Genomic DNA, 17523 nt, shown 5'->3' with positions numbered 1-17523 from the left:
AGGCTGGCTGTCTATATGTGTTAGGAGGATACAATCTTGGAAGATACTACAATAAGCTTGACACATTTTTCTTTTAACAACCCGACGGAGTAGGCTTATAATCACATGCATCCTTACCAAAAGAATAATAATGATTCATTATCAACATAGTAAGTGATTAATCAGTACCCACATACTGTACATACATATACATACACACATACCTCTGTCCCAGTTCTCCCTCAGACCAATTATACAGTAACTGAAACAGTTTGCATATGCACGTACACATCCTGTGAAGTCTGGTCCACATATATAGTATACAGTATGTGTTGATTATACAGTAAGTGATATGATTTTATTCAACATTTGCTAATTTAATTTTGACAACCTGAGAGCAAACAAAGCCTTGCGCACCTCCTGGGATATTTGCCGAACCCTTAGGTTGAGAACCAGAGCCCTCAGGAAAAAGTCTATGGAGAAAGATTATTTCAATCATGTTGACCGAAGCTCTCCTAATTATAGCCTCTATAGATGGACCTCACCATAACTGACCTGTCTATGGACCTTATGTGCTTATCCTGATTCTGACTATTCTATTTCACATTTCATAGTTGTCTTTGATAAATAGTGACATTTAGAACTGCTGGGAGGTGTTATCTGATCAGATGTTGCTGACTGACCGAAGGCTCATCTCTTCTCCTTGTCCTTGCTGTTGGCCTTGGGGCTGTTGGCCTTGGGGCTGACGGCGAGTAAAATCCCTCACGAACCCTCGCAAGCGTCTTCCTGTTAAAATAAAACATCTTTATTAATACACATCCTGTTTATACTAAGTCTTGTGTCGTACTTGTTCAAATCTTTTGGTCTAAAACTAGTGAGCTAAATAAAAGGTATGTAAAACAGCCCAGTTGGCATTGATTATGGCCAGCCATTATGCCAAATGGAGCCTTTTGGCAATATTGTTGGCAAAAAAGTTGGCAGGGTGTTCCGTCCCGGACCATAGAACTACACATGCACAGCCTCGACAGCAAGTGGGAACAGCAGGTGTATTCATCTTTTCCTCACATGACATACTATTGAGATGATTTCGAAGGTATCAAAAGCAGTTGCTTATAAAAACATACCTCAAAAGGGGTAAATTGTTGCATAGTTATGCATTTATTATTATCACAACAAGTTGTTTTATCTACCACATCCTCTGCCTTGTAAAGGAAAACCTCAACTCTATGTATTTAAACAACTAAACAGAGAAAACCACTGGCAATTGCTCTGCATCACTACAGTGTCATTTTAGAAACTGTAGTAAAAGCTTAAATAGCAAGTGGGTAGGATAAGATGTCATGTTCTGTTTTAGTGTTAAAAGATTAGGAAAATAAAGTTATGTAGATCTGCCACTCAGAATATTGTAATGTAGCATTGTCACATTTAAACTTGGAGCTATAGGAAATCTTCCACAAAGGTAAATGTAAAATAGCCAAAGACAACCCTGATATCATCAGTCACGGCTACTAGATTATTGAAAACTTTGCACACTGTCAATTCATTTCTACTGGGTGTTTGATATGAGCATGATCGCTACATTACCCCTCCCTGGTCTGCTAGGAGGAGTTGTTGGTATCTTGAAGTCTTGGCTCCCAGGATCCTCATGGATAATGCCCAGGCAGGTGTTCCATTTGTTCCAGTTGACCTCCTCCACTCTGAAAAAACAACAACACACGCTCCAATTAGCCATTGTTAGCGACTCCAGTCAATAAGTTCCAAGTTTACAATGTCAATAATAATAATAATAATAATACATTTTATTTATAGGGCGCCTTTCAAGAAACCCAAGGTCGCCTTACAACAGTGAATAAAACATTGAACAATACATAATACAGCAACAACTTTACAGCTTATAGGCTTGCTTAAACAGGTGTGTTTTGATTTGTGTTTTAAAAAGAGCGATTGAGTTAGGGTCCATGTTTCTGATGTCAGGGGGGAGGAAGTTCCAGAGGTGAGGGGCAGAGCGGCTGAAGGCTTTGGATCCCATGGTGGACAGATGGGCTTGGGGGACGGTCAGGGTAATGGAGGAGGCAGACCTGAGAGACCGGGTAGGGACATTGATGTGGAGGAGGTCAGAGAGGAATGGAGGGGCGAGGTTATGGATTGCCTTAAATGTGTGGAGGAGGATTTTGTAGTTAATGCGGTGTTTAATGGGAAGCCAGTGGAGTTGATGTAGAAAGGGGGTGATTTGACTGATGGATGGCGTCCTAGTGACGATACGGGCAGCAGCATTTTGTACCAGTTGAAGTTTATGGAGGAGTTTGTGTGGGAGACCAAAGAGAAGGGAATTGCAGTAGTCCAGGCGGGAAGTGACAAGGGAGTGAACCAGGATTGCGGCGGTGTTGGGAGTGAGTGAGGGGCAGAGGCGGTTGATATTGCGGATGTGAAAATAGGCAGATGGTGTTGTTGATGTGGGTATGGAATGATAGGGTGCTGTCGAGGACGATACCCAGGCTTTTAACCTGAGGAGAGGGGGTAACCAAGGAGTTATCTATGGTGAGGGTGAAACTGGGGTGTTTGGTGAGGGTGTGTTTGGAGCCAATGAGGACTGCTTCAGTTTTTTCACTGTTAAGCTTTAGGAAATTGGAAGAAAACCAGGATTTGATTTCCTGTAAACAGGCACAGAGGGAGGAGGGTGGGAAGGTGGAAGTGGGTTTGGTGGAAAAGTAGAACTGGGTGTCATCCGCATAACAGTGGAAATGAATATTGTATTTACGGAAAATCAGTCCAAGTGGGAGGAGGTATATGATGAATAGGATAGGGCCAAGGACAGAGCCCTGGGGAATTTCCGGATGGCATCTGATAACTCGGCGGCAGAGGGGAGTTGGAAGCATGAAAGTGGTACAGAGATGGGGGAGTGGAGAACTAGAGGGGGTGGACAACTAGACATGTGAGGGGTTAGTTGCTGGTGGATGGTGGCTATTCTTGTGTTGAAAAATGACATCAGGGTGTTACAGTGGTCAGTGGAGTAGAAGTGTGGGGGAAGGGAATCTGGGGGGCGCAGTGTGCTGTTCACCACTGAGAACAGGGCCCTAGTGTTCCCAGCACCAGCAGTGATTCGGTCATGCAGGGACATATCAGACTTCGGCTTTGCCGTATCAACCTCGCTAACGCTTGGTAGATACGTTACAGCCTCAGTCTGATATGTCCCTGCATGACCTCACTCTCGGTTAGTAAGTAGTTATTATTGACATTGTTTCTACATTTGAACCGTTGTACATTTTCAATAACATTACATCCATTAGTTAAACCTGGATATTTTATCAACATTTTTTATTTCATTTGATAAGAGCTCTTGTTTATAACAGATCAAATCTGGCTGGGTCAAATGTGGCTTTATGATTAGCTGTGTAATATAAGTACAAAGTCGGCAATACACTATAGGTTAGTTACAGGCTACTAAGCAGTAAGAGTACTGCCATTTGGTGTTACCAGGCCCCCACCTGGGGGGGGCACCCAGCCCCGCCATGCCCCACACTTTAGAAAGCACTGAAGTGCAGTATGTGTCACCTGAAGCACCAGCGAAGGTCCTCTCCATCCCCCTTGCCCAGGTTTTTCTCTACTCCAGAACGAAGTCTGCGCCTCAAACACTGTGGTAGACGTCTTTCTGTATCTAGGATGGTAATGGCTCGCTGGAAACGTATGAAAACATAGGTACAAACATGAAAGACCATGCTCAATGATCTCCCCTCGGATGGTCTACCAGAAAAACAGCTGTGTACATTCAGTCACTTTACCTGTAGTCTCCAGATGCTGGTGCTCTCCTCTGAGATCTTCTCCACAGTTTTGTTCATGAGGGCGATGAGCATGTTGAGGAGCAGAATGTAGGTGAGGACGATGTAGGAGATGAGAAGCACATAGAACACCTCCTTGTAGCGGTACTGCTCAGTGAACTCCAGGTCCCCCATGCCTATGGTGAACTTGAACAGCTCCAGAGTAGTGAAGTAGAAGTTCTTGTAAGTTGGCTTTGTGCATTTGTTCGAATCTTCAATAAACATAGAACGTGATTTGGTCTTTGGTTCATCCAGAAGAGTGACTACCGCTAAAAGACAATGAAAAAAATGAAGATGGTTTATACAAAGGTAGGTATACAATAGGTGCCTATGGCTTTTGAAACAGCATTCAGAGATGATATTAGCTTTGGATTAACTCTCTAACAGTTATGTTTTGTATGTTTACATGTTTACATTTCAAATACTTATTTACTAATATTATATTTCCAAACAACTATTTATCAGTATTTAGGAGGGAATCCATGTACCTGATGAAAATCCAAAGAGGAAAACCATGTAAACAAAAAGAAAACGTAAAATGTCTCCAAGAATCATCTAGAATGACATAAAAATATGTGTGATTATCTACGAAGAACTTCAGGCTGTCAGGAGATGACAACAAATGGCATCCAAAGGTGGGCAGCGTAGCATATGGCAGACACCTTCTGTATCATGACGCTGTAGATGCCCATGTGTTTGGATCCTCTGGAGAAGTAGAGGAGGTTCATCCAGCTGAGAGCCAGACAGAATACCATCAACCCAAGGTACTCCATCCTGCCACAAAAGTACAGCAACACAGACGCCAGGAAGAGAACTCCCTGGAAGAAACTAGGGCCCGGGACACAGAAAATAAGATCAAAAAGACATTTTTGATTGTGTATCTATTTTTTAAACTACCAAAAGCACACAAAGAGAGGATTTTTTGTCTCCATGTGACTTACAAAAGGAGTTCACAGAAGCCATCTATTAACAAAGTTCCCAGTTTTGGACGTTTCCTTCTGAAATCCGAAAACTTGAGAGAGAACAGTATTAGTCATATAAGCCCCCCCCCCCCAATGGGATGGTAGCAATGGTTTTCCATTCTAACAGTGATACATACCCCTTTTAAGAAGAAGTAAAGAGAAGCCAAGAGAAGTAGGAGTTGCCCTGCCAGGAGAAAGTAATCCTCTATCGTATACTCCAAAGGATATGGTGGCTGGGAGGAATGAATGCAGTGGGGCAGTTCAAACCCAATGCTATCACAGAGCAATCAATCATTGGAAAACATTTGGTAAAAACAACTAAAGTGAATGACTGACCAGACCAGCTGATCCGTCTTTCCTGAAATAGGCCACAGTGGAGAATACGGAGAGGTACATCACATAAACTACAAAATTGAAGAGAAATATTGGATAACCAAATCTCTTCCACTTCTCCTCCAGCAGCTGATTGAGTGGTTCCACCTGAAGCATCTCCAGACGATTCTGAAATCACAGTTTAGCCTACCTCAGTACTCAGGAGTCTATCATATCAATTCCTACCTCAGTACTGCCACAATCTGGAGGCTATCATATCAATTCCTACCTCAGTACTGCCACAATCTGGAGTCTATCATATCAATTCCTACCTCAGTACTGCCACAAGCTGGAGTCTATCATATCAATTCCTACCTCAGTACTGCCACAATCTGGAGTCTATCATATCAATTCCTACCTCAGTACTGCCACAATCTGGAGGCTATCAATTCCTACCTCAGTACTGCCACAATCTGGAGTCTATCAATTCCTACCTCAGTACTGCCACAATCTGGAGGCTATCATATCAATTCCTACCTCAGTACTGCCACAATCTGGAGTCTATCATATCAATTCCTACCTCAGTACTGCCACAATCTGGAGGCTATCATATCAATTCCTACCTCAGTACTGCCACAATCTGGAGTCTGTCATATCTATATGGAGTGATCTTACATTATCACATCATTAGAGTGGATGATACATTTTTAGTACCACTCATTATTTGGCCACACTTCCACACTAAACTGATGACTTTGGTACACTAAATAAGGTTTTAGTTTATTACTGTACAGACTCTTGATACCTTGATTAACTCACTAATCTTATTTCAGTCAAATAAGATTAGTGAGTTAATGGTACAGTGTTTTATATACTGTATTATAAATATACATATATATTGTACGTATATTGTAAGGTACCAGGCTTAAACTGCCTACACTGCCAAATAAATCATTAATTTGAACATTTGTAAACCAATATGATATTTATATTTCAATCGTAATGATACAAAACCTGCACAAACGCTTATGGCTTACTGGGATTTCAGTTCCGTAAACGACTATCTCCAGGACAGATTTTTTCTCACAGGTGTCAAGTGATGACAGGTCGTACAGTGAGGAATAGACAGGCCCATAGGCCCACTCCGTGAACTTCCTGGAAAGGTGTCTGGTCTCTTTATCCTGGAACTCTCGATGTAACATATGTTTCAACAGCTTCAGAAAAACACATAAACAAGAAGGAGTAAAAATGTAATTATGCAATGAGCTTAGGAGAAACAAATCACATAGTATCAAAAATAATACAGCCTTACCGTGTGAATCCATACCAGCGATATGAGCGACGCGATTTCTAAACCCCATGCATTTCAACGGGAGCCAGTCCATTGTGACGTAGACCAGCGATCTGGGCGACGCGACCGATGAAAATTCGAACATGTTAAAATGTATGCAGATGAGGAGCGATTTTTCCTGGCGGCGACCAATGAGATTGTTTGGTGTCGTCTTTGAAAATTGAAAATTGTAGGACTGTATGTTATTTCCACACGCTACACCACGCCTCCTCAAAGCGATAGAAGCGATGGAATTTGGTCGCGTCACTGGTATGGATTTGCGTTACACATGCCAGAAATAATGTAATCTAATATAATCAAATATAATCTCACCTCAATCTTGCCTCTTTTGGCTGCGAGTTTAATTGGTGTGAGGCGTTGGTTGTTCTCAATCTCCTCCAGCTTGACTTTCGGGTGAAGCTGAGCCGCTTTGGCCAAGATGTGGTCATACATCTTTATAATGAACTCTGTGTTCTCCAGACTGTTATCTGCTACCAGCACAAGAGCATGGAGAACCATGTTACCCTGTGAGTCTGCCTCCCGCACATCTGCATTCTGGTACTGGTTTTCCAACAGGAAGTCAACTATGTCTCTCTGGTTGGTGCAGGCTGCCAGCGAAAGTGGTAGCTCGCCTGTAAACAGACACAACATGCTTTTCAGTGGTGTAGTCCAGGGTATACAAAGGTATACAGAGTATACCCACTTATTTTTCAGATTTCAAATTTCTCAAAACAGGGCGTTTATCCTGTGCTGTATGGGCTGATAACAAAAAAATAAGAGTATACCCACTTCTCCAGGGACCACTACACCACTGATGCTTTTGTTTAGTTACTAATACAAGGTTAAAATATAGCTGCAAGCAGCGATGGCGGTTTCCTCCTCCAAACATTGCGTACGGAAAAATTTTATTTTGTGACAATTTGTCACTGTATAGAAAAATCCATGCTGCACACTTGCCAATGGGATATTAAATTTCAAATCCAACATTTACAATGCTTTTGCCTTGAAGTTTAGACTGAGTGGAGGTTGTGTGTGTGTGCTTACCCTGTGTGTCTGTGAGAATGTATGTGTGTGACACCAAGCTGTGTGTCTGTGAGAATGTGAAAAACACATAAACAAGAAAACCAAGCCTGCGCGTGTGTTAAGGGGAGACTGAGTGTGTGAGACACGCGCGGAGGCGCAAAGTAGCAGACAGGCAGACCTTCTATTGAAAATCACCCTAGAAATTAGCCAAGCATGCATGTTTCAAATATTCACCAAAAATCTACTTTTCATCTTACAGTCAACTTTTTTTCAGATTTGTGTACTAAACATTCTCAAGTGTCTTCACATGAGCTTGTGATTGAATCAGAGTATCACTTTTTGACCTGTGGATGTGTAAAGCATTATTTTAGCGTTAACAATGCATCCAATTGGATATCAATACTTTTTCCAAGATATGAAGTTGCCTTTGCACATGGGAACATGTTGTAGTGTATTCCAGTGACATATCAAGTTTGGTTTTGATTTCTCAAAGATTTGCCAAGATATGACTTCACTTCCTGTTTGGCGACTTTTCTGCTGAATTTGAGTGGCTGTACCGGACAAACGGTTGTGAGGATCAAAATTCTGTTCGATAACTTTTGTGAGGCTAGGTTTGAAGATCATCTCTGGTGATTTTGAAGAAGATTTGCCAATTTTTTTTTTGATTTTCAAAGGTTTTTGATAAAACCGGAAATAGCGGAAAATCTCTATAACCGCAAATGAACGCCATGGGGTGGGTTTAATTTGTCTACTAATGGTACCTCATTTTTGAAAATCTGTCATACGGTTCAAAAGTTGCGTGTGTTACAAAAGTCCAACTTTGACCTGTTGGTGGCGCTAGAGTGGTGTAATGAGAGCCATGAAACTTGGTGTGAATGAAGAAGGAACTGTCCTTAATGAGTGTGCCAAATTTCACAAAAAGTTACCATATGGTTGTAGGGGCTGCCATTGACTCCCATGGTACTAACATAATAATAAGAAAGCCTACAATAACAATAGGTTACCTCCTACCAGAGGAAACCTAATTAGCATCAGCTTCAAGGTCTGACTCATTTGGTATCTCACCGAAATAGAAGCAGGAAACCTAATTAACATCAGCATCAAGGTCTGACTCATTTGGTATCTCACCGAAATAGAAGCAGGAAACCTAATTAACATCAGCATCAAGGTCTGACTCATTTGGTATCTCACCGAAATAGAAGCAGGAAACCTAATTAACATCAGCATCAAGGTCTGACTCATTTGGTATCTCACCGAAATAGAAGCAGGAAACCTAATTAACATCAGCATCAAGGTCTGACTCATTTGGTATCTCACCGAAATAGAAGCAGGAAACCTAATTAACATCAGCATCAAGGTCTGACTCATTTGGTATCTCACCGAAATAGAAGCAGGAAACCTAATTAACATCAGCATCAAGGTCTGACTCATTTGGTATCTCACCGAAATAGAAGCAGGAAACCTAATTAACATCAGCATCAAGGTCTGACTCATTTGGTATCTCACCGAAATAGAAGCAGGAAACCTAATTAACATCAGCATCAAGGTCTGACTCATTTGGTATCTCACCGAAATAGAAACAGGAAACCTAATTAACATCAGCATCAAGGTCTGACTCATTTGGTATCTCACCGAAATAGAAGCAGGAAACCTAATTAACATCAGCATCAAGGTCTGACTCATTTGGTATCTCACCGAAATAGAAACAGGAAACCTAATTAACATCAGCATCAAGGTCTGACTCATTTGGTATCTCACCGAAATAGAAGCAGGAAACCTAATTAACATCAGCATCAAGGTCTGACTCATTTGGTATCTCACCGAAATAGAAGCAGGAAACCTAATTAACATCAGCATCAAGGTCTGACTCATTTGGTATCTCACCGAAATAGAAGCAGGAAACCTAATTAACATCAGCATCAAGGTCTGACTCATTTGGTATCTCACCGAAATAGAAGCAGGAAACCTAATTAACATCAGCATCAAGGTCTGACTCATTTGGTATCTCACCGAAATAGAAGCAGGAAACCTAATTAACATCAGCATCAAGGTCTGACTCATTTGGTATCTCACCGAAATAGAAGCAGGAAACCTAATTAACATCAGCATCAAGGTCTGACTCATTTGGTATCTCACCGAAATAGAAGCAGGGTCCATCATGCTGCTGAAAGAACTTCCCACAGGCCTTGGCATGGACATCAGCACCTTTCTCAACCAGAAGCTCAACAAAGTATTTACTCCTTCTCTCAATGGCTACATGAAGGGCCGTCTGGCCTACAGAGAAGAAGAACAATCTGAATATCAGAATATCTGTCTGCATAAAACAACATCCAGGTTTTAACAATATACCGAACTCTCACCTTTGTAATAATCATCAGTATATGCCGCATTGACAAATTTCTTCAAATCACCCATCTTCTCAGTGATGCCAAGAAGGGTTTTAACAGTGTCATTTCTGCCATCTCTTAGGTTTAGGAGAGCTTTGAGTAAAGCAGTCTTGCCCTTGGACTGATCTGCACAAAGTTAGAAAGGTTATGTTTAACACTTGAAATCTGAGGATTATGTATTTACATAATAGTATAATATTACTTTGATAAGTATCTCAACAAGTCTTTGAATCATAAGGTGGGTACAGTGTCTGTCAAGGCCTGAAACAAATAAAGACATAGGCCTATATCACACAACACTGAAACTGTAAACAGGATACGATCGTCCACAAGTTAGGAGAGTGGATGTTTCTGTAACCTGATGATGTTTTCTAAAGCTTTTTTCCTGTTATTGTTCCCCGTGGGATTAAATGTCAGATGGATCCTTGAGGCGTCCTCGTGATTTAAATGTGAGAAGCTGCAAATTCTTTGATAAAGCATATTATTGTTCTGATAAAAATAACTGTGATTGGGAGTTACGGATGGATTTCTCAAGGCAGGCCCAAGCATTGAGTTTGCCATATAACCTAATACACTTGGATAGTACTCTAACTCGTCAATCAAATTACTGTTGTTTAAAAAATACCAAGATGCAAAGCACAAATACTAAACTGCTTCCATTTTTAATCGGTTGATCTTAATACTAATAATGACCGATTTAATCGAATTTACAAAAAAAGACAGAATTTTCTAACAGGGACTTCTGTAGAATTGCAGTCGCTTAATTGATATGACACCTCAGGAAATTATTATACATAGTTGATTTTTTATCACACAAGGAGAGAGGCAATATTTTACATTAACATTTTTGTCATCTTCCCCCTTACAGGCAGAGTCAGTCAGGTATTTCATAGCACGACGCAGATACTGCTCCAGTCCCTCTAGCTGGGCAACCTCTCCACTTGACACTGCTGTGAAGAGCCTTTTAATGTCGAATTTGTCTTTGTCTTGAGCAGCTTCACCTGTTATTCCTGTGATACCCCTGCATTAGAGAAGATTATATGTGAAAAACATAGCTTTGACAGCATTAGGACCATAGAATTCAAGGTTCCATAGGACTTGTTATAAATATGTAACTTCATATTCCAAACATATAAGGTGTCACTACATATAGGTGAGCCATAATACAAAATAATAGTTTACACTTTTTTATAATATATATATTTTTTAATTGTTTGGAACAGAAAAGGTTGTGGACACTTTATGAGGGTGACAATGTTTGAGTCCAATAGACAATAAAATGTATCATTTCAAACTCAATTCAATTCAATTCAATTTTATTTGTATAGCGCCATAACAATACAATTGCCTCTAGAGCCTAAACCCCCTTAGTGCATGCACAATGGCAACAGGGGCAAGGAAAAACTCCCTGTTAGGCAGGAACAGGGGCGTCGTTAGGCCTGTTTTAGGGGGGCTGAAGCCCCCCTAAAATGTTCTTCAGCCCCCCCAAAATGATTTGGCATTATTGGCTTAAAAAAAATAAATAAATAAAATAAAAATTGGTGATGATATTAAATTAAACGATTGTTTCTCACATGGACACGTTTTTTATAACTCTCAAATGCTACATATGTGCTTGCGTGCGTTCTGGTTTTTAGGTTTTCTCCCCCTTAAAATTACAATCCAATAGCAAATCATTAACTATATAAAGTATGGAAGTTTATTAGACTCTTTATTCAAATGGCAATGCATTTGTCAAATGGCAATTCAATGCGCAAAGTGACAATGCAATCCGCAATTCAAATGGCAAACCAGTTGTCAAATGGCAAACCAGTTGTCAAATGGCAATTCAATGTGCAAATGACAATGCAATCCGCAATTCAGTTTGTATTATATTGAATACAAATTTGAATGAACGCTTATTGCATTGCATTTCATATTGACACGTTTTTTTCGACTCTTTATTCAAATGAAAATGCATTTGTCAATTGGCAATTCGATGTGCAAAGTGACAATGCAAGCCGCAATTCAAATGGAAAAGCAGTTGTCAAATGGCAATTCAATGTGCAAATGACAATGCAATCCGCAATCCAGTTTGTATTATTTTGAATAACAATTTGAATGAGCGCTTATTGCATTGCATTTCATATTGACACGTCTTTTCGACTCTTTATTCAAATGGAAATTCAATGTGCAAAGTGGCAATGCAATCCGCAACATATCAATATCCACGTGATGTCAGTCACGTGATATGTTAGTGTGAACCTCAACATGGGGTCCATGTATTAAATGTCAGAAGAATCAGAATCAGCTTTTTTGGGCCAAGTAATCATCTTTTAATCAAAAATGAACATACAATTTTCTGTCACTGACATGGAAGTAATTGAGGAGGACACAAGAGCAGGCAATGGGTGGTTCATTTTTCAAACACAGAGCCGGGAGAATTGGGGCTTCGATCGCTAAACAGGACAGTTCTTCAAAACCTGCCCAGCCTTCACAGTCCCTTATCAGAAATATGTGTAACCCAAAGCTTTTCAACTTCACCTCACCTGCCACTGAACATGGATGCACACATGAAAAACATGCAGTTAATGAATTCTTACATGCTACTCCGGATTTCTTTGTAGTTGTGACTGCTGTGGTCAAGGTTGCGGGGAAGTTAAGTGTCACTGTGCTTACACATATTCCTCAAAATATACAGCATAACACAAAACAATACAACAGTGCAAAACAATATAATACAACAGTTCAAAACAATAAGTTGTTCTTTAGAAAAATGTATCGTAGAGGAACTGCCGAAGACCGAATGTAGAAGATAGCTGCTAATCCTGGCTCTCGGGAGTCTGTTAAAACTGGAAATATTTGTATGTGAATTAAGGTGTTTACACAACTTTTATAAGTCTACATCGACTCGGTTTGTTGTTAATATACTATACGAACACTGTCAGGGCAAACAGAATATTGTAGGTCTTAAATTAAGCTCTCGACCGTTATGGTTAGCTTACTGCCTAAACTTTAATTGGAGATCAATGTAGAAGATAGCTGCTAAAATGCTATAAGCGCTGCACTGCAGCCGAGCTTGCTACTTGACACTCGCTACATGACAGCCAAACATGTTTTTTTTCTGACCACGACCCCTAGGCGAAATACCGCCTGCCGATAATTCGTCCCAATGGAAATGTGGAGTTAGACTTGAAGAGAAGTGAAGAGAAAATAAGAGCTTCTTGAGAATAGCGGTATAAAACACTGCAAAACAGTGCCGTACATGGACCCCAACATGGCCGGCAAAGGTTGTTGTCATGGATATTGGTCACGTGACTAAATACGCCTAATAGGGGTAGGGACCCGCCTTGATGGGGCGACTGACAGATTGCATTTTCATTTGAATTTTGCAACAAAAAGAGCGTGATGACAAGTAAATGCTAATGCAATATACTGGGGGCGCTGTTCAGCTACTACATTGAATTTCCATTTGAATAAAGAGTCGAAAAGACCGTGTCAATATGAAATGCAATGCAATAAGCGCTCATTCAAATTGTTATTCAAAATAATACAAACTGGATTGCGGATTGCATTGTCATTTGCACATTGAATTGCCATTTGACAACTGCTTTTCCATTTGAATTGCGGATTGCATTGTCACTTGGCGCATTGAATTGCCATTTGACAAATGCATTTTCATTTGAATAAAGAGACGAAAAAAACGTGTCAATATGAAATGCAATGCAATATGCGTTCATTCAAATTTTTATTCAAAATAATACAAACTGAATTGCGGATTGCATTGTCATTTGCACATTTAATTGCCATTTGACAACTGCTTTTCCATTTGAATTGCGGATTGCATTGTCACTTGGCGCATTGAATTGCCATTTGACAAATGCATTTTCATTTGAATAAAGAGACGAAAAAAACGTGTCAATATGAAATGCAATGCAATATGCGTTCATTCAAATTTTTATTCAAAATAATACAAACTGAATTGCGGATTGCATTGTCATTTGCACATTTAATTGCCATTTCACAACTGGTTTGCCATTTGAATTGCAGATTGCATTGTCACTTTGCACATTGAATTGCCATTTGACAAATGCATTGCCAATTGAATAAAGAGTCTAATAAACTTCCATAATAAAGGGGATCTCGCGGAGGCTGCTGCACTGGTTTTTTCACTCTGCCAAGCAAGGTCTCTTCAGCGACATCCAAGATTATAGCCGAGGAGTTTAGCTCAAAGTAAGTGATGCATGGAGTGAAATGGTAAGTAAAGGTAGTTACAGAATGTGGCTATCTGTAGTTGTTAACGAATGGTAACTGCTTAAATTAAGGTTTACTTGAGGTAAATTAAAGAGAAAATTGTAGTGGGCTATGTTTACACTAAGCTAGCTAGCTAGCTATTTTGAGTGTGAACGAGCAAATTCGAAATACAAGAAATATCTATCGATACCTCTTGACTTGATTATAGTGAATGCATTGGGTGCTTTCCATTTCAGCCCACCATACATACCACCCACATTGAATGGTAATTAATTACCTGCGTGTGTTATGGCAAAGTCACGTTGTCATGTCAATCCATTGATAAACGTATGAATACTTTATCGATTGGACCTTCGTAAATGGAGTTTAGAAAAACTTCTTCTTACCTGTTGTTACTACGTTCGAGAATGAGGTAAATATCTTTACATATCGTGTATCATAGCGGGAGGGGGCGAGAGGAAGAAACAATCTCACAACCTGACCCTGTAATGGGCAGATTGACTAAAACACGGTGCTCGCCCCGCCCTTTGGAAACAGCATACCCGAACCACTTTGAGGAATAGGGGATCATGATTTTTCAACACTTAAAAAGCACATTATTTTACGTTTATAATAATCAGCGCTTGTGTCGTCGTGAGTTTGTTTCGTATTACTATTTTTATTTTTTTCAATTTTGTTGAGGGGGGGACAACTTTATGGGAGGGGGGGGGCGTGTCCTCCGGGATCTCCGCCTATGATCTGATCACTACCATATGTTTCGGTAGTGACTGTTTCAGTAGTGACAATTCTAGCTAACTTTAAGCATAAATAAAGAATTCTAGCAATCACACGGCTTGCAAACAAATCTTTGAAGAGGTGTACGTATGGAATCAGATCAATGCCATAAATATTTTGTAATCTGTAATATAGATTTTGTATCTGTAACATAGATTTAGTATCTGTGAAACCATCTACACTTTCAAAACATATCTACAGATACGGATTTAAAATACGAAATGTATCTACACTTTCAAAAACTATCTTCACTTTCAAAATCTATTTGCAGATACGCATTACGGATAGGGATACGGATTTCTGTTACGAATTACAAAATCTTTTTGGCACTGTTTTTACAGCCTGTCTAAAGAGCCAATCAGCGCTTTTGGCAGATTTTCTAAAGCGCCAATCAACACATTGTATCCTGTACTGACTAGCCAATCAGCGCTAGCTTGCTGGCAACTGTTGGCCCGCTCATTATTCAATAGTTATAACCTAAATCTGCCACCGCTCTGCCTAGGGAGAGATCTGGGGTCTCCCCTGCACGGTTTGAATACAATTCGGTGTACGAACGCCGTGGGGGAAGTTAAACAAGCATGCCTTATGTCTGGCCCAAAGGGCTGATGAACACCTGTACTATTTAGTTAATCTTAGGCTCTGGCGATTCAGAGATCGCTTGGCTGCAGAACGCATTATAACTAAGAAATTGGTCTCAGCCACATAGCAAATAGAAACTAATGAAAGTGTGGCGAGAACTCCAGCTTGCTGCCTCATATGTCTCTTCCACTGAGACGCTAGAAAACTCGCTTCCACAAAAAATACACAATAAAACGTTTTCAAGGACTTCAGAAAATGGTTACAAATAGCCTACCCCAAAGTGCCATGAAAAGAAACGAAAATGACATTGCAAGGTGGTTTTGAAATCAGGCTGGTCATTATCCAGCTGTTGAGGATGCATGCACTTAACGGTATACGCCCACCATCACTTTGCATGTGTCTGGAGAACATGACAATAGCAGTCTGTCTGCTAAATGTTCTCATTGTGATAATGGGTCATATGAATACTGTTCATGGTTAACTTAATTAAGTGTGAATAGGAGATCGGTCACGAAAATGCTAACGTTAGCTTTCGTTAGCTACCAAAGCGGATCCTAATATCTTCCATACAACGACAAGGATATTTGAAACAGGCGGAACGAAGTGTGGAGTGAAAACCACTGACTATGAATGTGCGTTTTACAATGACTTTATTAACAACTACAAATATAGGACTTCTTACTTGTGCCATTTCTCAGTCTCTGATCCAGCGCATACACCGACTGCTGCATACACCCAACTTTCCCAGCAAGCTATAGCGCTGATTGGCTAGTCAGTAAAGGATACAATGTGTTGATTGGCGCTTTAGAAAATCTGCCAAAAGCGCTGATTGGCTCTTTAGAAAGGAAGTAAAGACAGTGCCAAAAAGATTTTGTAATTCGTAACAGAAATCCGTAACTCGTACTTGAAATCCGTATCCGTTTCCGAATCCGTAATGTGTAACTGAAATCCGTACCTGAAATCCATATCTGCAGATAGATTTTGAAAGTGAAGATAGTTTTTGAAAGTGTAGATAGTTTTTGAAAGTGAGGATACATTTCGTATTTCAAATTCGTATCTGTAAATAGATTTTGAAAGTGAAGATAGGTTTTGAAAGTGTACAGATACAAAATCTATATTACAGATACAAAATCTATATAACAGATTACAAAATATTTATGGCATTGATCTGATTCCATAGGTACACACATACAAACATAAGATTTTGCATGAAACCCCAAAAGGTTTACTTAATTGAAGAAAACATGGGTTTCGGTAGTGACAATTCTTAAGGTTACACGTCGATTTTCAGACTTTGGAACACATTTATATAAAAACTATGGGATTTAGCTACTTACCATTCAACCATGAGGGACAGGGATGCAGTGTCACTGCATGGTCAAAAATGCAGGGTCGTGGCTAAAACACAGGCTCAACCAATGGACTAAAACTCTTGTGTTTCGGTAGGGACATGATTTTTTTGAGTATGGTTAATTGATTTAAAAATTAAACCCACAATAAATCTAAATATTCCAAGTTCTGTTTCAAACCAATCATAAAGATCTTTGAAATGAAATCATTGAAAAGTGTTATTTAAAGGCATTGAAATTTAGATGTCAGGGTTGGGGACAGCTACTTCCCAATAGAAAGTACCCTATACTGTAAATGATGATTTTGTATATATTTAGCTTATCACTATCTCATTTAATGCATTGGGATTATATAGACCATAACATTTTCTTAGTAAATATCTATGCCTAAATACCTAATTGTTTTGTAAATAGTTGTTATTGTTGAGGGCCTGCATATTACACGAATTCGGTAGAATGGCCCATACAAAGTGTAGTGATTATTATGAATTATGACAAACTCACTTGATGAAATTCCTGTTGATTTTGATCTGCGGAGTGGTCTCTTGTACGTCCTCTTGATATTCAGAGTCCATAGGGCTTCTGTCTTTTTCAGTTGGACCCAGTCGAAGAGCAGATGCCCAGTGATCCTTTGTTCCCAGTTCTTTGCTCTGTGCACGCTCTTCGTCAGTCCTGTCATCAACTTCCAGGATGAATGGCTCCCTCTCTTTGCCTTTTGGTGTACCCATGGTGATGTCTGAATGCAATAATACCTGGATGAGGGAAAAGCCATATTTCATG

At 39.9% G+C, this 17523-nt stretch overlaps 1 protein-coding gene across 1 annotated transcript; it reads right to left on the bottom strand.

The window, feature by feature from the left end:
* Positions 1-1525: 1525 nt before the first annotated feature.
* LOC308367402 (transient receptor potential cation channel subfamily V member 1-like) lies at positions 1526-17471 on the bottom strand (the record flags this gene model as incomplete). Its single annotated transcript, XM_080841309.1, has 14 exons — positions 1526-1676; positions 3532-3653; positions 3759-4063; positions 4283-4349; positions 4457-4622; positions 4736-4806; positions 4894-4989; positions 5093-5257; positions 6106-6282; positions 6732-7030; positions 9558-9695; positions 9782-9934; positions 10675-10829; positions 17248-17471. 14 exons carry the CDS (start codon positions 17469-17471, stop codon positions 1526-1528), a joined length of 2289 nt encoding a protein of 762 aa, XP_080697435.1.
* Between the last annotated feature and the right edge of the window lie 52 nt (positions 17472-17523).

The sequence above is a fragment of the Sprattus sprattus genome (assembly GCF_963457725.1).
Source record: "Sprattus sprattus genome assembly, chromosome: 6".
Lineage (NCBI taxonomy): Eukaryota > Metazoa > Chordata > Actinopteri > Clupeiformes > Clupeidae > Sprattus > Sprattus sprattus.
Note: the sequence above shows the minus strand (reverse complement) of the source record. Positions and strands in the feature narration are given on the sequence as shown.